Source organism: Rhinoderma darwinii, chromosome 2 (assembly GCF_050947455.1).
Source record: "Rhinoderma darwinii isolate aRhiDar2 chromosome 2, aRhiDar2.hap1, whole genome shotgun sequence".
NCBI lineage: Eukaryota > Metazoa > Chordata > Amphibia > Anura > Rhinodermatidae > Rhinoderma > Rhinoderma darwinii.
The window spans coordinates 90,972,234-90,995,739 of record NC_134688.1 but is presented as its reverse complement, the minus strand read 5'-3'; the positions used below and the strand labels follow the sequence as shown (position 1 = coordinate 90,995,739).

The following is a 23,506-nucleotide window of genomic DNA, read 5'->3' as shown; positions in this document are numbered from 1 at the left end:
ATCAAGTCAAGTAATTATCAAGTAATTATCAAGGCTACGGGGCCCGCGGCATGAGGGGGCCCGTGTCGCCCGCCGGCACGGGCCCCCACCATGGCCGGAGGCTCCGCTAGCAGTCGCTATGGCTGCTACAGCGTTACGCCACTGAACACTACGGCAGAGCAGGGAGGTATCTCCCCGCTCTGCCATTAAGCAAAAGACATGTATCCCCTATCCACAGGATAGGGGATACATGTGTGATCGCTGGCAGCGATAGGGAGAACGGGGGACTGAAAGTCCCCTGAAGTTCTCCATCACAAAACTCAGACTTCCGGGGTCTGTGTCGGCAGCTCCGTAGAAATGAATGGAGCGCCGGTCCCGCTTGTGCGCATGCGTTACCAGCGCTCCATTCATTTCTACAGAGCTGCGCAGACGCCGGAAGTTAGAGGTTAGTCATGGAGAACTTGGGGGGACTTTCAGTCCCCCGTTCTCCCTATCGCTGCCAGCGATCACACATGTCTCCCCTATCCTGTGGATAGGGGATACATGTCTTTTATTAGGACACACTGTAGGTCGCATTTTATTGGGAGGGGGGACGCTGTATGGCGTTCCCTACAGGGGGGGACGCTGTATGGCGTTCCCTACAGGGGGGACGCTGTATGGCGTTCCCTACAGGGGGGGCTGTATGGCGTTCCCTACAGACCCCCCTGTAGGGAACGCCATACAGACTCCCTGTAGGTAACGCCATACAGCCCCCCCGTAGATAACGCCAGACAGCCCCCTCTGTAGGGAACGCCATACATCCCCCCCGTAGATAACGCCATACAGTCCCCCCTCTAGATAACGCCATACAGCCCCCCTGTAGATAGCGCCATACAGTCCCCCTGTAGATAGCGCCATACAGCCCCCCCCTGTAGATAGCGCCATACAGCCCCCCCCTGTAGGGAACACCATACAGTCCCCCCCTGTAGGGAACGCCATATACCCCCCCTGTAGGTAACGCCATACAGTCCCCCCCTGTAGGGAACGCCATACAGTCCCCCCGTAGATAACGCCATACAGCCCCCTCTGTAGATAGCGCCATACAGCACCCTCTGTAGATATCTATAAAGGGGGCTGTATGGCGTTATCTACAGGTGGGCTGTATGGCGTTATCAAAAGGGGGGGTTTGTAAAAAAGGCACTATCTACAAGGGGGGGGGTTGTGTGACACCCAGGGGAGGAGGGGCCCCAGTCAAAAGTTTGCTATGGGGCCCAGTCTTTCCTAGTTACGCCCCTGAGTGGAATGCAGGCTGCCATTTACAACATATTCCACCCTGCAAGACCTTCAGCAGCATACAGGCTTCTAATTACAACAAACTGTATTTTACACTACAAGACCATCAGCAACATACAGGCTGCCAGTTACAACAGATTGTAGTTTTGATCAGCCTTACATACATATATAATTTCAGACAATGAACGGTCAAAAGAACCAACAAATAACCAACATACTGTTCTGCAGGAAGTGAGTAGTGAGGCAGAACCACCTTTGCTTTCTCCAAATCTCTGGGACTTTCCTCATTTTATGAATCAGACTAGAATGTTGTATTTGAGTTTCAAATCTTTTATTCTCCATAAAAATATTTTAAAAATCTAAACATTTTCTGTTACAGGACTATGTACACCCATGAAAGTAATTTTTTTTTAATAAAAAGGTTAATCAGTGTGTTTTGTGCAACTTTATGATTAGTTTTTATTAAAAATTATTTTTACTTTGGAGATACGGCTACTTTGTATCCTGTGTATAGAGCAGTTGTATCGTGCATAAAGACCTGAATCCGTCGTGTCCGCGGGACTGACGGATTCAGTGCCAGTAGATCCTGTATGTCTCTGACTCTCAGGATCAAGCTGTTAGCGATCAGATCTAAGTTTATAACTTAGATGTGATCGATTACAGGTGGATCCTCCTTGTCAGAGACACGCACGACCCGCTGACACTGGACCCGTCAGTCCCATGGACCTGATGGATTCAGGTCTTCGCGCTCGATACAGCTGCTCTGTATACAGTATAAAAGGCAGCTCTATCTCAAAAAGTAAACTTTTTTTTTTACAAAAAATAAATTATTAAGTTGCACCAATCACAAGGATACACATTTTTATTAAGAAAAAAAACCAAAACACTTTCGAATGAGTACATAGCCTTTAACCACTCAGGATAATCTTAGTAGCAAAATAAATTATGTAATTTTTGTGATAAAACAAAAATATTGAAAGAAAATGATCTAAAGTGTATTTGTTATAAAAGAAAAAACATAAATCAGTGGTCACCTTGTGTTTTAACTTCTTATAAATATGTTAAATAATCTGTATTTTCATGTATTTTTACAGCGAATGATTGCAAAGACTATCCAGATGTTTCACACTTATCGCAGCCAGAGCTACAGTACGTCCATTTATTTATATGCTATTATTTATGGACAATGTTTTCTTGTAGACTGTGTTTATGCTTATTTGGGTTAGTCTAGTGTCTTTGCTATTAGTTGATTATATCTAGACTACACCATTATGTCATAAGAAAAACTTGGTGTTAAAGGAAGTCCCATCTGGACAACCCCTTTTTTAAACAAGGGCCTGCCGGCGATCAGATAATTGATTTTAACTTCAACTATGATTGCCAAGACAGGCAGCCAGATGGCTGCAAATTTATTTTTCAGCGGCCACGGCAGGTAAAATGTGGTATTACATTTTAATTGATTGGGTGACTTTGGAATATATGGTCATGCCAAGCCTGCAAGATTGGGAGCCACTATTTGCAGCGGTCTGTAGCTAATAAAGGAGGCTCAGACGTATATTCCCTAATAAACCAATACTACGCATTAATTTTAAATATCAGATCATTAACCAAACCTTCAAACTTGAAAATAACAAACTAACAAATGATGAGCCAAGTTTCAAAGCAATGCATGCTGCCATGTATCATGATCCTGAATACCACTTTATGAAAAAAGGCACCAAGAAAGAAAAAATATGACCCTTAGGCTATATTAATATAGTCCCCCTAAGACCAGGTTCACACGTGGAGTTCGGTTCAGTTCACGTCGTTTTTAGGCATGTTGGAGGTATACACCGTGAGTATATCCATAGCTGTATACTTCGACATGCCCATAGCCCCCTATGCACCATGCGTATAGCAAAAAAAAAAAAAAAAAGAGTATCTTGGCATACGCTAGGCCAGTAATGGTCGGCAAAAATCTTTAACTGTATAGAAAAGCAGGGTTTACCACACTTTTCTATGCAGTGGGACATAGCAAAAACGTATTACACGTGGTACACATTTTTTTACAATTGGAATCAATGACAGACGTATGCCACAGTATGTCATACCGTGGCAAACATCGGAAGCATACGTCAAAGGCATACGTCAGGGAATATACCTGGCGTATAACTCCGACGTGCCTAAAAAATGAGATGTGAATTGCGTCTTAGTGGTACTTTTGAAAAAAAATAAAAATAAATCGCATTAGACAATTCAAGGGAAAGTTCCAAGATTTTTTTCAAACAGTAGATAAAATTTTATGTTCAGAAAATTCTGAGTGATGCCTCAGACCAAAATTGTGGATGGCATTGTATGATTCATTGGGATTAATGTCTACCTGTTGATTCCCTATCTTTTATGTGTGCCTAATGTACAAATTATTTTAAGTAACCATCCACCTAAAAAACTTGCAGGGTTATTCTAATATATTTTTACAGTGTTCATCTGTATACTACTCCTAATTAGACCCTTAGTATTTTACCCCTAGTGGACAGAACAGGCTTCGGAGATTTTTAAGTTAGTTTAGGGGGGATAGGATTCTCTCTATATAGTAAAGAAGTAGTACACTGCAGCCTAGTCAAGTATATTAAGAAAGTGCTCCATTATGCTGTTGGTTTATAGCAACAGGTACAAATGAAACATTTTTGGATGACATCAAGCAGTACTGATGGTGGACATAGATAGCATGTCTGCCCCTAAAGCTGTATAGGTAAACAGGATGAAGCGTGATATGCTTTGTGAACACATTGTCATGTAAATGTTTACTCTTTGCAGTTCCTCTGTCTCCTCTGCGGTCACGACCTCTACATATCCTTGAGGAAACCTCTGCTTTTCGGGTGTCTACATGTGAGTCCACTACTTTAGATTGCCATTGCAGAGTAAAGAAAATATAGACAATGGGTTGAGATTAATTATGCCAATTCGTCCATTATGCCATCTTCTGCCGGAAAAAGTCACAAATTTTAGCGGACACCTGCTATAGGCAAAAAAACCTGTTTTTTTTCCCCTGCACTTGCCACTTTTCAAAAAGTCAGACACTTTAGTGGTAGGGGCTACCTGCGGCCTGACCAATTTACAATAATTTACACCAAAGATTTCAGTTTGTGCTGAAAGGACAGCCTAAGATGCAACAAATTTATTAAGAGGCGTGCATCTCAATAAATTTAGCACATCTTACTACAGCGGGCTTCTGTTTAAGACTAGCGTATGAAACGCCAGTGTGAGGGTATCCCAAAGGTTAGGTGCTATCAAATCAGTTCCCCCTGTGTTCCGAATTGTAATGGACGACAGCTGTCGGAGGGCAAGACACATTGGTCTGATGTGGAGTCTCTAAGGACATTCCCTCAGGCCCCTTCTATTATTTTATAGCAAATGAATATAGAAAATGGCAGTACATTTTAGAGCATCATTTGACAACACCTATCGTTCGACATCAGTCGGGTGTCAATCACCAATCGTAGTAGGAGTATAAGAAAGCACGGATACATCACTAGTAGGATACACCCAGATGTGTAACTGAAATAGACAAACAGATGATCCCATGCCCCTTTCTTTATGAACCAGCCATAACTAGATTTTACCAATTAGAGTTGAGCTTTTAATGACCCTTTTAGCACAGAGTACAATAGAAAAAACTGCTTTACTATAACACCAGTTTTAATAAATCTGGGCCCCATTGCGTTCTTCTGCACATTAGGTTACATTACATAACATACCCTTTCTTTTCAATCTGTACTTTAACCTTCCTTATAGGGTCTTTAGACCATAAAAAAAGCTATGAATGGGATATCATCATATTTAAAGAGAACTTGTCACTATGACAGACCTCTTTGAATTACAACACTAGTATGATACCCTAATATAAGAGACCTGTATAAGAGAGTTAAATTACATCCGCTAAACATACCTGCCAAAGTGTCAAACAAGAACTGAAAAGAAAAGCAGTTCCTGGTACTGTGAGATCTCAGCCAGTTATCAGCTCTGAAAAGGATCATGTGACACAATCCACGTAGCCTCAGAAACAAGTCAAAAAGTGAATTACACATTTCTTTCCAAGGCTGACTGGCTGAGAGTCATCATGTGGACAGATCCAGGAAGTTTTATTCCTTTTATATGTTGGGGGTGCTACTTATTGGAGGTACTTTTACCGATTTGTTTAACCCCTTAAGGACACTGCCTGTTTTGGCCTTATGGTCCAGGCCAATTTTTTCAAATCTGACATGTGTCACTTTATCTGGTAATAACTTTGGAATGCTTTTATTTTTTCAAGCAACTCAGATATTCTTTTCTCGTGACACATAGTACTTTATGTTAGTGGTAATATTCAGTCGATAGATTCAGTGTTTATTTGTGAAAAACACCTCAATTTAGAGAAAATTTGCAAAAATTAGTACTTTTGTAAATGTATCTGTTTATAAGACAGATAATAATACCACACAAAATAGTTACTAGTTAACATTTCCCATATGTCTACTTTATGTTGGCATAGTTTTTTGAACACCCTTTTATTTTTCTAGCACGTTACAAGGCTTAAAACATTAGCAGCAATTTCTCACATTTTCAAGAAAATCTCCAAAACCTATTTTTTTAGGGACCAGTTCAGTTCTGAAGCGGCTTTGAGGGCCTTATATATTAGAAACCCCCCATAAATTGCCCCATTTTTTAAAACTGCACCCCTCAAAGTATTTAAAACAGTATTTAGAAAGCTGTTTAACCCTTTCACAGGAATTAAATCAAAGCGCAAGTAAAATGTATCAATTTAATTTTTTGGGCCGAAATTTCATTTTAATCCATTTTTTTCTGTAACACAGAAGATTTTTACCAGAGAAACGCAACTCAATATTTATTGCCCAGATTCTGTAGTTTTTAGAAATACCCCATGTCTGTTACTGGACAAACGCATTATACAGTCTAATAATCGAGAAGCATTCATAAGAACGCTCGTTTGGCCTATTATTGGCCCCTGCAATGGGGCCTTAAATCTGGTGAGCGCAATTCAAAGTATGCAAAATATTAAGTGATAGTTCCCAATGTTTTCATACATGTCGTTTTAAGAATGGTGGATACTAAATATGTTGGTCAGTTTTGGTCACAGTAAAGTTTAATTGAAAATTCTAAAAATAAAAATATATTATGTTGTATTCTTCAGGCTCGGAGTATTCAGTGAATTTCAGAAGTCCAGCAGCAACATGGGCTTATATCCAGAATATGAAAGTGATTGACAATCAAAAGAGATTAATGGAGTTGTCGCGGAACTTGGAACCATCATGATACATCTAATCTGTAAATGTGGATGTATGTGGAAGAGCTATTACAGTTTGGTCAGGAGGAATTTAATCCCTGTATCAGGGACAGAGGCCATCAACGGACCACAGCAAGTCCAATATTTGGACTTTTCAGTTGTAGAATGTGTACACTTACTCTTCAACTGCTTGCCCCTCCACTGATACTGTAGCCAATATTTCAATCTCTCTCCCCTGAGATTTCCTAAATGGAAAGTTATGAGGTTTTGCAATATTTTGTAGATCAGGGAAATGTAGAGACAATATGCACAAGTGTTGAACATAATTCTTGACTCCTACTCATGCATTATAGGAGATGATGGACTTGTTACACGTGGTCAATATTTTGTGTTGGCTAAGCTGTATTTTATTGTATTTTGTCAAATATTCTATATTGGTAACGTAATACAGGAAAAGCTTTTACAAGCTACTGTTTAGTGATATATATACACATACACGTTTTTTTTAAATTTCTTTTATTTAACACACAAACACACACACACACACACGGAAAGTCTTCAGATCCTTTCACTTTTTTCGCATTTTGTTATATTGTGCGAAATTTAAAAAAAAAATCATGTTTTCTCCAATCATTCTGCACTCAATACGTCATAATGAAAGTGTAAACAGAATTTGACAAATTTTTGCAAATTATTAAATGCTCTAATTTTGCAAAGACATAAGTATTCAGAACCTTTGCTAGGACACTTAAAATTTAGATCTGGGAGCCTCCCATTTCTCTAGATCTTTGAAATGTTTCTACACCTTGATTGGAGTCCACCTGTGGTAAATTCATTTGATTGGACATGATTTGGAAAGACACACTCCTGTCTAGATAAGGTTTCACAGCTGACAACACATATCAGAGCAAAAAAACAAGCCATGAGGAAGAAAGAACTGCCTGTAGAGCTCAGATGGGATTGTGTGGATGCACAGATCTGGAGAAGGGTATAAAAAAATTCATGCTGCACTGACAGTTCCCAAAAGCAAAGTGGTCTCCATAATCCTTAACTGTAAACAGTTTGGAACAACCAGGACTCTTTCTAGAGCTGGCCGCCCCATCAAACTAAGTAATCGCGGGAGAAGGGCCTTGGTAAGAGAGGTGACCAAGAACCCAACGGTCAGTCTGGCTGAGCTCCATAGATCCTGTGTGCAGATTGGAGAAATTTCCAGGTGGTCAACTATCAATGCTAATCACCTGACCAATACCATCCCTACAGTGAAGCATGGTGGTGGCAGCATCATGCAGGGAGGGGGGGGGGGGTGTTTTTTAGCGGCTGGGACAGGAAGACTGTTCAGTGTTGAGGGAAAGCTGAATGGAGCAAAGTACAGAGATATTCTTAATGAAGTCCAGAGCATTCTGGGTCAGGTTTTCAGACTGGGCCAAAAGTTCACCTGCCAACAAGACAATGACCCTGAGCACACAGCCAAGACTACATAGGAGTGGCTTAAGGACAACTCTGTGAATGTACTTGAGTGGCCCAGTCAGAGTCCTGACGAACTCAATCGAACATCTCTGGAGAGACCTGAAAAATCGCTGTCCACAGACAATCCCTATCCAACTTGACAGAACTTGAAAGGATCTGCAGAGAAGAATGGCAGAAAAAACCCAAATCCAGCCGTGCAAACCTTGTGGCATCATACCCAAAAAGACTGGAGGCCAGAGGCGTAGCTAGGTTCTCCATACCCGGGACAAGATTCAGTTTGGCAGACACACACACCTGTAAATAGCGCCATTGGAGCTCCCTAGATAGTGACATCAGGAACTTCTCCAGGAGCGAAATCCCCGGGAAGAGCATCGGCAACGCTTTGGCCAGGGATTCCTCCATACCCCCAAACTTTCAAGTATCACAAAGAGAGACAACCCATGCGGGACGCATAGTAACACGGTATAATGGCCGCTAGCTACCCCCACACAATATAATGCCAACACAGATGCCCCCATGCAGTATAACGCCCAACCAAATTCCCCCATATAGCATAATGCCCCTATAGCTGCCCCCATACAACATAATGCCCCCATACATTATAATGCCCTTTAGGTGCCCCATAGAGCTTAATGCCCCTAAACAGCATAATGCTCCCATAGAGTATAATGCCCCACAGCTGACAGCGTAATGTCCCTATAGCTGCCGCCATAGTGTATAATGCCCCCATAGCTTAAACAGTGTAATGCCCCTATAGCTGCCACCATACAGTATAATGCCCTCAAAGCTGCCACCATACAGTATAATGACCCCAGAGCTGCCCCATATTGTATAATGCCCCCGGAACTGCCCTGATGCCCCTAGTGCCAATGTAGATCGTGCCCACAATGCTCATGTAGTTAGCGCCAGTGTCCCCTGTAGATAGTGTCCCTATATAGTGACAGTGCCCATGTAGACAGTGCCACACCCCGCTTGAAGATAGCCTGATCATCCCTGTAGATGCAGCTATCTACAGGGGGGAGAGGGTGGCGCTATTGGGACTCCCTCTAGGAGCAGAATCCCCAGCCAGAGCGTCGGCAACGGGGATTCCGCTTCAGAGGAGCCATTGACGTTGTCAGGGCAAACTTCCTTTTCCCTGTTATTTCACACCGAATAGCCACCTCTGTAAATTGGAAACTGAGGGCATGCATGGAAGATATGTACCAAACAGACGAATGGTGGTAGACATCCTCCCTCAGTGAAGTAGGAAGTAAGGGTATGTTCACACGCACTAATTACGGACTTAATTCGGGCGTTTTTGCCCAGAATTACGTCCAAAAATAGCGCCTCAATAGCGCTGACAAACATCTGCCCATTGAAAGCAATGGGCAGACGTTTGTCTGTTCACACGAGGCGTAATTTACGCGCCGCTGTCAAATGACGGCGCGTAAATAGACGCCCGCGTCAAAGAAGTGACCTGTCACTTCTTTGGCCGTAATTGGAGCAGTTATTCATTGACTCCAATGAATAGCAGCGCCAATTACGTCCGTAATGGACGCGGCGTTCAAGTGCCTGCACATGCCGTTACGGCTGAAATTACAGGGATGTTTTCAGGCTGAAACATCCCCGTAATTTCAGCCATTACAGACGCCCTCGTGTGAACATACCCTAAGACTAAAAATTTATTGAACAAAGAAACACAAAAGTTTCCTCCCTAGAGGTGTGGGACGTGCTTAAGCCCTATTGGCTCTATTCAGCTGTAAGTCCATCTGTACACTCCTCTTGCATTCCAGGGGCGGTGTCTCCATAGGCGTGTCCCTCATGCAGGCTCCATCTTGTTTCATTTACAAATCTTTGTGGAATATACTGATATACCACCGCATAGAAAGACAAATTACATTTTATATAAAGCAATAATGTTTTTGCAAACAATATACAGGTTAATGATCCCTGACAGTCCACCCTAAGGCTGGGTTCACACGACAGTGTCGGCCGGTAAAATCGGCCATTTTGCCCGGCCGGTTTGCATAAAGTTTTGCATCCGTTCCGGGCCGGGCAGATCTGGACAGTGACATCAGCGGCAACTCCTGAAGGGGAATCCCCATGTGTTCGGGGATTCCGCTTCAGGAGTTTCCCCTGATGTCACTGCCCAGATATGGACAGAGACATCAAGCGCTCTGTCCAGGAGCGGAATCCCCGAAAACACGGGGATTCCGCTCCTTCAAGGAGCTAAAGTGGGGCTAGCACATAGCAGAGCGGGGAGATACCTCCCTGCTCTGCCATAGTGGCGTCGCTACAGTAGTAGCAGCCGCAGCAACAGCAGCTGCTAGCGGCGCCATGGAAGGTGTCGCCGGGCCAGGGCACTTTTAAAACAAGCAGGGGAAGGGAGCCAGCGCAGTGCTCCCTTCCACCTGCTGTACACCCCGGCCCTGCCACACAGTGTACAGCGTACAGCCATTCGTCCGAATGGCATAAACTCCTCCTCCTCTCATGCACTCTGCGCTGTGAGGAGGAGGAGATAGAGCGCAAGCGACGGAAAACCCGGCCATCACTCGGGAAACATTCCGGTGATAGCCGTGTATTACCCGGCCCCATAGACTTCTATGGGAGCCGGGCGGCCGGGTACCCGGCCGAAAATAGAGCATGTTCTATTTTTTGACGGCCGGTTTTCCCGTCCGTCAGAAAATCGGTCGTGTGAATAGCCCCATTAGGGGTCTATTATTCCTAATGCAGCCGGGTGCCGGCCGATTTATGAACGGCCGGCACCCGGCCGGGAAACCCTGTCGTGTGAATGAGGCGTAAAAACATTATTAGGCCTCATTCACACGACAGGGTACGAGTGTCGGCCGGCAAAATCGGCCGTTTTTGGCCGATTTTCCCGGCCGGTTTGCATCCGTTCCGATTTTGATCTGGGCCGTGTTGCCGGTCGATTTGGACCCGATTTGCATCCGTTTTTTTCCCTGACAGTTTTTTAAATCGGATGAATTTTTTTATATTATCTTCACATTACTAATAATGTTCATTCTTTACTTCATTAGTTTTCAACATTCTTTTGTATGTCCCCCTGGACAGAGCGCTTGATGTCTCTGTCCATATCTGGATAGGGACATCAGGGGCAACTCCTGAAGTGGAATCTCCATGTGGCCGGTGATTCCGCTTCAGGAGTTTCCCCTGATGTCACTGTCCATATATGGACAGAGACATCAAGCGCTCTGTCCAGGAGCGGAATCCCCGAACACACGTGGATTCCGCTCCTTCAGGGAGCTAAAGTGGGGCTAGCACATAGCAGAGCGGGGAGATACCTCCCTGCTCTGCTATAGTGGCGTCGCTGGAATAGTAGCAGCCGCAGCAGCTGCTATCGGCGCCATCGAAGGTGTCGCCGGGCCAGGGCGCTTAAACCAGTTTAGGACCGGGCTATTTTGCGCCTTCAGGACCAGACACGGTTTAGCCCTTTTTAGCACGTGTTAGTTATAGCCACTTAACTTTTTTATTTGTTGGGCTAACTACGTGATTTTTGCGACGTTTATTCCGTAGACAATGCAGGCTTCTTTTTTTATCGTTTTTATACACACCTTTTTTGCTATTTTAGAATTTTTATTCATAAAGTTTGAAAATCGTAAAAAAAAATAAGATTTTTTACGTTTCAGCTATATTTTTTTGGTAATAACATAGTTTTACCCTAAAATAGACCTTTTATTTGTGATCGTCATTGTCTACCGTAAATGTTAATATATTACATATCTATATTAGGGTAATTGGGTCAGCGCTAGCGTTACAACAATGATTGGCGGGTGGAGTTTTTTTGGGGTGGGTATTTTATGTGTATTTATTATTACATTTTTTTTGCACTTTACTATTTTTTTATTACTATGGTCTGTCCCTCAAAAGGTCAAAAAAGACCTTTGGGGAACTTTTAATATTTTTTTTCTTTCTTTTACACCATGTTTTTCCACTGTAACTGGAGCTGCACAGCCCCAGTTACAGGGGAAATCAGCCCTCTCATAGTGATGATTGTCACTGATAGGGCTGTGCTGGGTCTAGTAAGACTCAGCAGCAGACTGTCAGTAACGGCACCCGGCGATCATGTGACCAGTCACATGATCACCGGGAGGAATAGAGACAGCGCCGCTGCTGCTGTCTCTATTCCTATACACAGCGTTCATTGAGCGCTGTGTACAAGCCATCAGAGAAGACAGAAGCAGCGTAAGCTGCTTCTATCCTCTCCTCAGGGTTCCTGGCAGTCACTGACAGCCGGAGACCCGACATTCAGCTGCCCGATCGCGTGGGCAGCAAGTTAAAACCCGAGCCGTAAAAAGTCTATGGCTCGGGTTTTAAGGACCCTGACCGCTGTCCGTAAAAATACAGCCAGCGGTCGGGAACCAGTTAAAACAAGCAGGGGAAGGGAGCCAGCGCAGTGCTCCCTTCCACCTGTTGTACACCCCGGCCCTGCCACACAGTGTATCTCCAGCGTAGCCATTCGTCCGAATGGCATCAACTCCTCCTCCTCACATGCACTCTGCGCTGTGAGGAGGAGGAGAGAGTGCGCGAGCGACGGTAAACCCGGCCATTACTCGGGACACATTCCGGTGATGGCCGTGTATTACCCGGCCCCATAGACTTCTATGGGAGCGGGACGGCCGGGTACCCGTCCGAAAATAGGGCATGTCCCATTTTTTGACGGCCGGTTTTTCCGGCCCGTCAAAAAAATCAGTCGTGTGAATAGCCCCATTAGGGGTCTATTGTTCCCAATGCAGCCGGGTGCAGGCCGATTTATTAACCGCCGGCACCCGGCCGGGAAACCCTGTCGTGTGAATTCCGCCTTACTCTATCCCTGAGTCTTGCCTATCAACCTACCACTGACCACTCGAACCAGGCGGGTAGGGGTTTTGGATTTCTTCACCAGCTGGAGACGAGCTACTCCTTATGAGTAACCCCCCTTTGTACCTGGACTTCCAAGGTTTCGGAGTGGTCCTAACTTTCCCTATTCTCCTCAGGATACAGGATGGTTGTCTTGGTATAATCTACAAACCGCTGCTGGTTGTAATATATATAATTAATCCAGTCTTCATTTTTATTAATGGTAATAATTGTCGCACTGTCACTTACTGTCCTAATGGGACTTTTACCCCTGCAGATATAACATTTCATGGGCAGCATCTTCCCCAAACCTAAAGACACCCGGGTAACATAACCTCCGGGCTCTCATTGCTGCCATGTACTTCTTACATATGAGTGACAACAACCAGTGACCACCTCATAACTCCACATAAAACACCTCAGATTGTAATTTGCAGTGCCGCTGCATATTTACACACATTATAATTATAAACCTCAGACAATATAAACAATAGGGCCTCAACTAATAATATAATGCTATCACCAATCTCATGCTATCACCCTCAGGTTTTGGGTCCCATTAGTTCATTGCAAGTCCTGTACATCATCGTCCTCTTCTTCTCCTGTCTTCTGTTTTCTGTCGAGTCAGACTGCACAGTGGTGTCCAGTGGGGGATTTATTATTATCCTCCACCTGGTCACTTACTTATTAAAACGCTTGATACTGCTGACGGATTCACTCAGGTCTTTACTTTGATCTTTGCTGATGTCATCAGGAATTTGTTTGGTCCTTCTCATCTGTCAGACACCGTCTCTCTTAGTATACGTCACCGGGCTGTACTGTGAGCCTGGGGTGAGATCCCACGTAGACGGAGTAGTGGAGTTTTATTGTGACTACCACAAACCCTCCGCATCTGTCCTCTTCCTCCGGTAAGTTACTTGTCTGCACGGCTGCTTAGAATTGTGACACTGCCGTCAGTTCATGATAAACGTGTTGTACTGGCTCAGGCTGCGCCTGCCGCATCTCAGTGATGGAGTTCATCATATTAAAAGTTTTCTAGTTCATGTTTACTGGCACTTGCCGGTGACCCAAACCTTGTCAATTATTAAAATAAATGCTAATCTGGTGATAACATCATACGCATACACTATAAACGTTGTTCTAAGTACATACAATAATAATGACAGGCCCTTAACCCCTTAAGGACGCAGCCACTTTTGGACCTTATGACACAGCCTCATTTTTTAAATCTGACAAGTGTCACTTTATGTGGTAATAACTCTGGAATGCTTTTACCTATCCAAGCGATTCTGAGATTGTTTTCTCATGACATATTGTACTTAATGTTAGTGAAAAAATTTGGTCGATAAGTTCAATATTTATTTGTGAAAAACACCAAAATTTTGAGAAAATTTGCAAACATTTGCATTTTTCTAAATTCAAATGTATCTGCTTGTAAGACAGATAGTTATACCACACAAAATAGTGACTAGTTAACATTTCCCATATGTCTACTTTATGTTTGCATAATTTTTTGAACATCCTTTTATTTTTCTAGGACGTTACAAGGCTTAGAACTTTAGCAACAATTTCTCATATTTTCAAGAAAATTTGAAAAGGCTATTTTTTTAGGGAACAGTTCAGATCTGAAGTGGCTTTGAGGGCCTTATATATTAGGAACCCCCACAAATCACCCCATTTTAAAAACTGCACCACTTAAAGTATTCAAAACAGCATTTAGAAAGTTTCTTAACCCTTTATGCGTGTCACAGGAATTAAAGCAAAGTAAAAGGGAAATTTGCACATTTCATTTTTTTTTTGCAGAAATTCCATCTTAATCCATTTTCCCTGTAATACCGAAGGTTTTTTTTTACAAGAGAAACACAACTGAATATTTATTGCCCTGATTCTGCAGTTTTTAGAAATATCCCACATGTGGCCCTAGTGCGCTACGGGCCTGAAACAAAAGCCCCAGAAGCAAAGGAGCACCTAGTGGATTTTTCGGCCTTCCTTTTCTTAAATTATATTTCAGGCACCATGTCAGGTTAGAAGAGGTCTTGTGGTGCAAAAACAAAGGAAACCCCCCAAAAGTGACTCCATTTGGGAAACTACACCCCTAGAGGAATTCATCTACGGGTGTCATGATCATTTTGACCACACAGGTGTTTCATAGATTTCATTAGAATTGGGCAGTGAAAATGAAAAATTACATTATTTTTCAATAAGATGTAGCTTTACCTCAGAATTATTTTTTTTCAACAAATAAATGAGGAAAAGCACCCCAACATTTGTAAAGCAACTTCTCCAGAGTACGGAAATACCCCATATGTGGTAATAAATCACGGTATGAATACACATCAGGGCTCAGAAGGGAAGGCACGCCATTTCGCTTTTGGAGTACAGATTTTGCTGGCTTAATTTCTCGCCACCATGTCTCATTTGTAAAGCTCCTAAGGTACCAGTACAGTGGTAACCCCCCAAAAGTGACTCCATTTGGGAAACTACACCCCTAGAGGAATTCAACAAGGGGTGTAGTGAGCATTTTGACCCCCCAGGTGTTTCATAGATTTCATTAGAATTGTGCAGTAAAAATTTAAAATTAAATTTTTTGCCACTAAGATGTAGCTTTAGGTCAAAATGTTTCATTTTCTCATCAAAGGAGAAAAAGCACCGTAACATTTGCAAAGCAACTTCTCCAGAGTACGGAAATACCCCATATGTGGTAATAAACCACTGTATGAATACACATCAGGGATCAGAAGGGAAGGAGCGCCATTTGGCGAGCAGATTTTGCTGGATTGGTTTTTCTGCTCCATGTCGCTTTTGCAAAGCCCCTTGGGTACCACTACAGTGGAAACTACCCAAAAGTGACTCCATTTGGCAAACTACACCCATTGAGCAATTCATCTAGGGGTGTAGTGAGCATTTTGACCCCACAGGTGTCTCATAGATTTTATTACAAATGGGCAATGAAAATGAAAAATTACATTATTTTCCAATAACACGAAGCATTCGTTCAAAATTTTTCATTTTCTCAACAAATAAAAGAGAAAAAGCACCCCAACATTTGTAAAGCAACTTCTCCGGAGTATGGAAATACCCCACATGTGGTCATAAACTGCTATTTGGACACACAGCAACGCTCTAAAGGGAAGGAGCGCCATTTAGTATTTGGAGTGGAGATTTTACAAGATTCGTCTTTTGACACCATGTTGCATTGAGCTATACTACCAGTACAGTGGTACCCCTGAAAAATTACCCCGTTTTGGAAACTAGATCCCTCAAAGAATTGATCTAGGGGTGTAGTGAGCACAAGTGTTTTGCAAAAATGAGTAAACTATAGATGTTGCAGATTGAAAATTGCAGTTTTCCACAGATATGCCATTTCAGTGCCCAATGTGTTGTGCCCAGCGTGTTGTGCCCAGCTTGTACCACCATAGACACACATCCCATAAATTGTTAAGCGGGTTCTCCAGAATACAGTAGTTCCCTATATGTGGTCATAAATTTCCGTTTGGGTACACTGCCAGGCTCAGTTGGACCACCATTTGGCTTTTGAAGCGCAGATTTTGCTTGGTGTATTAGTGGTATTTCAGCTTATAATGTGGGGGCATATGTGAGCTGGGCGGAGTACATCAGGGTATATGTAATCTGGGCGGAGTACATCAGGGTATATGTAAACTGGCCGGAGTGCATCAGGTCATAATAGGAAGATGTAATAATGGGGAGAATGAATAATCCATGGATTGGTGTGGTACGCTTTGAACCAATCCTTTATACACAGGCCGGGTTTATTGGGTATTATACAAAATATCTGCGCTCCAGTATTGCCTAATCTTTGACTTCTTCACTAGCCCTATAAGCCGCACAAGGCCCTAAAGTTTCCTAATCACCGCTGCATCGACAGGGTCCACCTGTGGGGTCCAGCAAATGACGGTGTGTGGTATTTAGTGAAATTCTACTGGACCTAATAATGAGTCTGGGCCGTCAATTAGAATCATTTTGCATCATTGCGTTTTGAGAGTCATAACGTGTTATTTTTCCGGTGACGGAGCAGTGTGAGGGCTTGTTTTTTGTGGAACGAGCTGTAATTTTTATTGGTTCCATTTTGGGGTACATGCGATTTTTTTATCACTATTTATTCCATTTTTTGGGAGATGAGGAAACCAAAAAACAGCCATTCTAGCACGTTTTTTTTTACAGTGTTCACCGTGCAGTATAAACAACATGTTAACTTTATTCTGCGGGGCGATACGATTACAGCGACACCAAATTTATTTCATTTTTTTACGTTTCACTACGTTCCCACAATAAAAATACTCTTTTCTAAAAAAAATCATGTTTTAGTGTCGCCATTTTCTGAGAGCCGTAACTTTTTTATTTTTTCGTTGATATCGCTGCGGGAGGGCTTGTTTTATGTGTGACGAACTGTAGTTTCTATTGGTACCATTGTGCGTTACTTGCAACTTTTTGATCACTTTTTAGTACATTTTTTTTGAGACAAGATGACCAAAAAATAAAATACTGTCATTGTTTTTTATTAAAAATTTTTACGGTGTTCACCGTGCGGTACAAATAATGTGATATTTATATAGATAAGGCCGTTCCGAACGCGGCGATACCTATTATGTATAGTTTTTTTTTCATATTTTCATTTTTTTTCTAATAATAAAGAAGTTGATCAGGGAAACAGGGCAAGTGTTGTTTTTATTATTTATTAACTTTTATTTATTTATTTTTCTTTTACACTGACCTGGGGACTTGAAGATCTGGTCTTCTGATCCCCGGTACGATGCACTGCACTACTTATGTAGTGCAGTGCATCGCAACTGTCATTTGACAGTTAGCGTATTAGGTCCTGCCTCGGGCAGGACCTAATAGGCTACCGTACCTTGGCAAACAGGAAGCCTAGCAGACAGGAAGCCATAGCTCCCTCCCTCTGTAAACCACTTCAATGCGGCGGACGTCATTGACAGCCACATTGAAGGGGTTAAATGGCTGCGATCGGCGGTAACAGCCATCGCAGCCATTGCAGCGGCATGTCAGCTGTGTATAACAGCTGACAGCCGCTGAAGATAAAGCGCGCACAGCTCCTGTGCTCGCTTTATCTGCCGGGCGTAACTGTACGCCCGAGTGCGGGAAATCACTTGCTATTTGAACGTACAGTCACGCCCGTGTGCGGGAAGGGGTTAAACTAAATCAAACAAACACCTTCATGTAAGAAAAACTTCTCTGTTCCACTGGACAGGGCCCCTAGACAATGTGTAATTACTGGGTACATTGTATTTGCACTTGGTGTTTACACTTTCCAGCAGGATTTGTACCTTGATCTCAGCTGATTACCTGGAACAGCTCCTATTCACAGAAATATACACAGATTCCACATGTTTATCTGACAAGTGTCTCAAACCAATTTTTCTCCCCCAACTCTGGTTCGTTCTACCTGGAAAGGCCTCTCAAAGTCTGTTCTCTTCGTGGGAGGCAGGTATGATAAGGTTGGCACCGGTCTGCCAGGACTGTTCTCTTTGTGGTAGTCGGGTATGATAAGGTTGGCACCGGTCTGCCAGGACTGTTCTGTAGGCAAATCAAACAACTCTAACAGAATTTAGCAGCATCAGCTGTAAAACCTGGGACATACAAAATAGATCTTAATCTGATAATTATTTTGAAGAAAAACATTAACAATGACAGATTTATGTTAAACGTTCACACTGGGCAGTAACTAAAACGGATACCTACAAACCGATTCTTCTTCTATATATATATATACACACACACACACACACACACACACACTGCACAGAATTCTCTGCTCTAAAATTTTCCTTTCACAATAAAAATATTTTCAAATGGGAATCTAGACCAAAGGAAAAAGGAAGTAGAGATCCAGCACCAACGATTGAATAAAATGGAACGGGTTTTTCCAAGTTTAATGTGCCAAGAGCATTTTGGCTAGTAAAAACAGGGGTAAAGAGCACAGCGTGCTATCCTGGTGGTGTAGGAAAAAATGGTTGATGATGGTAGGAAGCCTACGCGTTTCTGACGCTTCAAGCGTCCTTAATCATGGCTGAAGCTCATTAAACTTGGAAAAACCCGTTCCATTTTATTCAATCGTTGGTGCTGGATCTCTACTTCCTTTTTCCTTTGGTCTTGTCTACCGTGTGCCAACACGTAGATCCGTGCACAACGTTTTCTGGTACCACAACAGCAACAAGGTGAGCTGGAGGTCTCTCTTTCTTTTTTCTCTTACAAATGGGAATCTACTTGCACTGAGAATTTATCATTTACACAAACATAATACGGACACGTCCAATAGTCCAATGCTAAGGCTGGTCCAGAACTTTACCTAAAACTTAACCTCAGTATTTAATATTCCCACAACACTTTTTGAATATCGTTATTAAACAAACTAACTTTGGGACAAAATCTGGAGAACTGCTGACATCTTATCATTGTACAAACATCAGTTCAATACTTGGGATAAGCACTGTTCCCCTGTCACTTACACACAACGTCTGCAGTGGGGAAGATACCGGCCGGGCTTCAGGCCACCCTGAGAACAGGTCTACACACACACATTCACACTGATTTGATTAGGCAGGGCGTGACCTCATCAGGGGGTGGGGGGCAGCCTCTCCCACAGGAAGCACATTGCTCAGCTGTGAGGGGGGGTTTTGCTGCCCACAATGAGGACACACCCAACATGAGGGACTGCCGCCATTACAGGGCGGCGGCTGGTCCTGTGGTTTCTAATACATATAACATACAATACCTTTCTTATTTCCAACTTCCCTTCACCAAATCATACGAATAGGATCGTCTGGGTACGGTTGATCCTGATGATTTGAATATGGACCGTAAACCATCCATTCTAACCTTCTATATCCTTCACGTAATTTATATAACAACATTTGGCCTGCAACCCTCTGGTCTGGCCAATATATTAAAACAACCTATAAGCGCACGAGCGCCAGGGACATAACATCCCAGTAGAATCTGAAAGTAAATACCATGGATAATAAGAAAATATATACTTTTATTAATTTATCACAATACATGGTATAACAATATCAAGTGTATTAAAAAACTGTATATGGCGGATCATATATCAAGAAGAGTAACAAAGCGGTAAGTATGACAAAATACCATGGGAAGCACAGAAAACATAACCAAAAAATCCCCACAACTCAATGCGACCATACCAAAAGCACAGATGATAAGAATGACAGAGACAGAAAGACTCTATATCGATGTGAATGAAATACCCACATGGAGAGAGTACATGTCATAAATCTGCAAGGAATAACTAGCGTGCTATACATATCGACATATTAGCACGAGCTCCTGACGAAGCCGGTCGTGGGCGAAACGCGCGTCGAGGCGTTCCTGTGCCATCTCCCCTCATCTCTTGCTTCCATCATGTCGACAGGTATTTAAATGAGTTATGTTCTCAATATTATGTTCACCTAATATGTCGATATGTATAGCACGCTAGTTATTCCTTGCAGATTTATGACATGTACTCTCTCCATGTGGGTATTTCATTCACATCGATATAGAGTCTTTCTGTCTCTGTCATTCTTATCATCTGTGCTTTTGGTATGGTCGCATTGAGTTGTGGGGATTTTTTGGTTATGTTTTCTGTGCTTCCCATGGTATTTTGTCATACTTACCGCTTTGTTACTCTTCTTGATATATGATCCGCCATATACAGTTTTTTAATACACTTGATATTGTTATACCATGTATTGTGATAAATTAATAAAAGTATATATTTTCTTATTATCCATGGTATTTACTTTCAGATTCTACTGGGATGTTATGTCCCTGGCGCTCGTGCGCTTATAGGTTGTTTTCCTAGTTGGCTTGGGGTTTCTCCTCTGTCCTGTTGTACCTTATTTTGAGGTCCTTTTGTAGGTTTACTGGCCAATATATTACCCACGACTTACCAGTGTTGTATACACACACCGCATGCACCTGTATAAGACAGGCTATAATACTATCCACGACTTATCAGTGTTTACACCCCGCGTGCGCCTTATCACACGACTTATCAGTGTGTTACACCCCGTGTGCACCTGTATAAAACAGGTTATAATACTATCCATGACTTATTGCACATTATTGTGCCCGCGTGCCCCTGTATAAGACAGGTGATATTTTCTATCTAGTCCCTAATTACCCAGAGGATGGTTAGTCGGGCGCGACTAATTTCTTACGGGTTCGTGACCACACAGCGGGGATGTCGATCGCTCCGGTCGCCTGAGAGCTAATCCAGGCAACTGACCAGGGTTCTATAGACTACCAAAAGACCGTCCACTAACACAGATAAGACGAAGATTTATAAAATCAACTGACTTACAGTGTTATTGTGGCGGTGATCAGGCTCCTTCAGTGGGCAGTCCCTGGTCGTCTGTTTCACCCTGTGATTGTCGGTTGTCCGGATTCTGAGATCCCCTCGAGTATGGCCCCACACTTCGGGCGCCAATTGTCAGGGCAAACTTCCTTATCCCTGTTATTTCACACCGAATAGCCACCTCTGTAAATTGGAAACTGAGGGCATGCATGGAAGATATGTACCAATCAGACGAATGGTGGTAGACATCCTCCATCAGTGAAGTAGGAAGCAAGACTAAAAATTTATTGCACAAAGAAACACAAAAGTTTCCTCCCTAGAGATGTTGGACGTGCCTATTGGCTCTATTCAGCTGTAAGTCCATCTGTACACTCCTCTTGCATTCCAGGGGCGGTGTCTCCATAGGCGTGTCCCTCATGCAGACTCCATATTGTTTCATTTACAAATCTTTGTGGAATATACGGATATACCACCGCATAGAAAGACAAATTACATTTTATATAAAGCAATAATGTTTTTGCAAACAATATACAGGCTAATGATCCCTGACAACGTCAGTGTCCCTATATGGATAGTGATGTCAGGGGGGATTCCGCTCCAGGAGGAGTGTTTAATTGTATCTGCGCCTGGTACCCCCCCTCGCTACCTTCTCCCCAAGTTGCGCCCAGGGCACATGCCCCCCCCTAGCTACGCCCCTGCTGGGGGCTATTATCACTGCCAAAGGAGCTTCTACTAAGAACTAACGGGTTTAACATCCATTTTGTTACGTATTTTTATTGAGAGACATGATCGCAAGATACCATAAAAGTACTATGCTTGTTAAGCAGAGGATGCTGGTATCCAGCAAAACAAAAGGGGAAGATTGAACCATAAATCGCATGAGCATATATCAAAAGAAAACCCACATCTCCTCACTTTTAAAATAGCCTTACCTCCATCTAGTAGAACTTACTAGAAAGTGCTCTGGCACTGACAGGTTCTGTGAAAGCAGGTCTTACGTGCCTCTGACACACAAGATCCACCTGTAATAGATCACATCTAAGTTATTAACTTAGATGTGATCGATAGCAGCTCGATTCTGCCTACCAGAGCCACGCAGGACCTACTGACACCAGTGGCGTCACTAGCATGGAGCATCCGGACCCAAGCCCTGGATTTTTGGCCTTGTGTCCCGCATCCCCAGGAACTGCCACATGTAATTGTATCTGCTTCCTTAGGACACAGATACAATTGAATTCTATTGCGGAGTAGGAGCTCCCTTCTCTGCAATTCACTAGGGGCAGGGAGGCATGTGCTCCAAGGCCGGTTCTTTAGTAGTTTAGGGCCACTGGGACATTAGAGTAGCACAGGGGAGTGTTGGAGAGAATCCCTGTTATTCTCCTGCACAGAACATGTGACCTCCGCCCGGGTGGCTGCATTATATGACGTCACTTCTGATGTATAATGCAGCTGCCCCGGGTCACACTATCTGCAGGAGAAATCACAGGTCTTCCGACCAGGTTGCAGTAAAATATGGGACCCTGCAGTTTGCTGCACTGCACAGCCCAGTCTACTGCCCAAGCAGGGAGGACAGAGAAAGGGATGAAGAGGAGCAGTGAGAAACAGCTCTCCTCCCCTCCTGCCTGCAACTTGTACCAGGCAGCTACTAAAGATTCCTCCAGTACATGTAAGAGGTTACTGTAATGTTATGTGTGGGGGAGGGGATTCTTTAGAAATAGTTGTTTTTTTTGGGGGGGGGGACGGGGACACAACGACTTGGCTGTGAATGTTGTGTGGCGTGAGAGGATTCTGTTTTAAGACTTTGTACACCTTTGAAAACATTTGTTTTTTAATATAAAAATGTGCATTAGTGTGATTGGTGCAACTTCCTAATTACATTTTTATATTAAAAAAAATAATTTTTACTTATTGAGATACAGCTACTTTGTATTCAGGATTCGCTGAATCCTTTATCTGTCAGGTCTACTGGACTGACGGGTTTCCGTCATAGTTGCCAACATTTGAAATTTTTTCCAGGGACAGTCTTTGATGGGTGTGTCTGATGGGGGCACGGCTTTCCAGAATTTCTGCATACAACATGAATGAACAAAAATTTCTGCACTAGTTTGGATGACAACTATTTTGGTAGCCAGTATCTCTCTCTCTGGTTTTCCGGTTGTATACAGGCAGGTGATGTCTCACTTTATCACTAGGGCTAGGTGTTATGTGCTGACCACTACTGGTAGTGTAAAAACCAGAGTAGATAGTGCCACACTCAGTGTCCCTTGTAGATGGTGCTCCACACTGCCCCCCCCAGTTGATAATGCCACATGTACCCCCTGTAGCTATGGCCACGCACTTCTCCTTGTAGTTAT

At 43.1% G+C, this 23,506-nt stretch overlaps 1 protein-coding gene across 1 annotated transcript in view; it reads left to right on the top strand.

Annotated features, from left to right (window-relative positions):
- Positions 1–7,007, top strand: part of RAPGEF3 (Rap guanine nucleotide exchange factor 3) — a 113,377-nt gene extending 106,370 nt beyond the window's left edge. The window contains exons 25-27 of the mRNA XM_075850124.1: positions 2,346–2,400; positions 4,048–4,119; positions 6,422–7,007. Coding sequence (XP_075706239.1) covers positions 2,346–2,400; positions 4,048–4,119; positions 6,422–6,543 — 249 coding nt within the window. The 3' untranslated portion in view covers positions 6,544–7,007. The remainder of the gene's footprint in view (positions 1–2,345; positions 2,401–4,047; positions 4,120–6,421) is intronic.
- Positions 7,008–23,506: the final 16,499 nt, after the last annotated feature.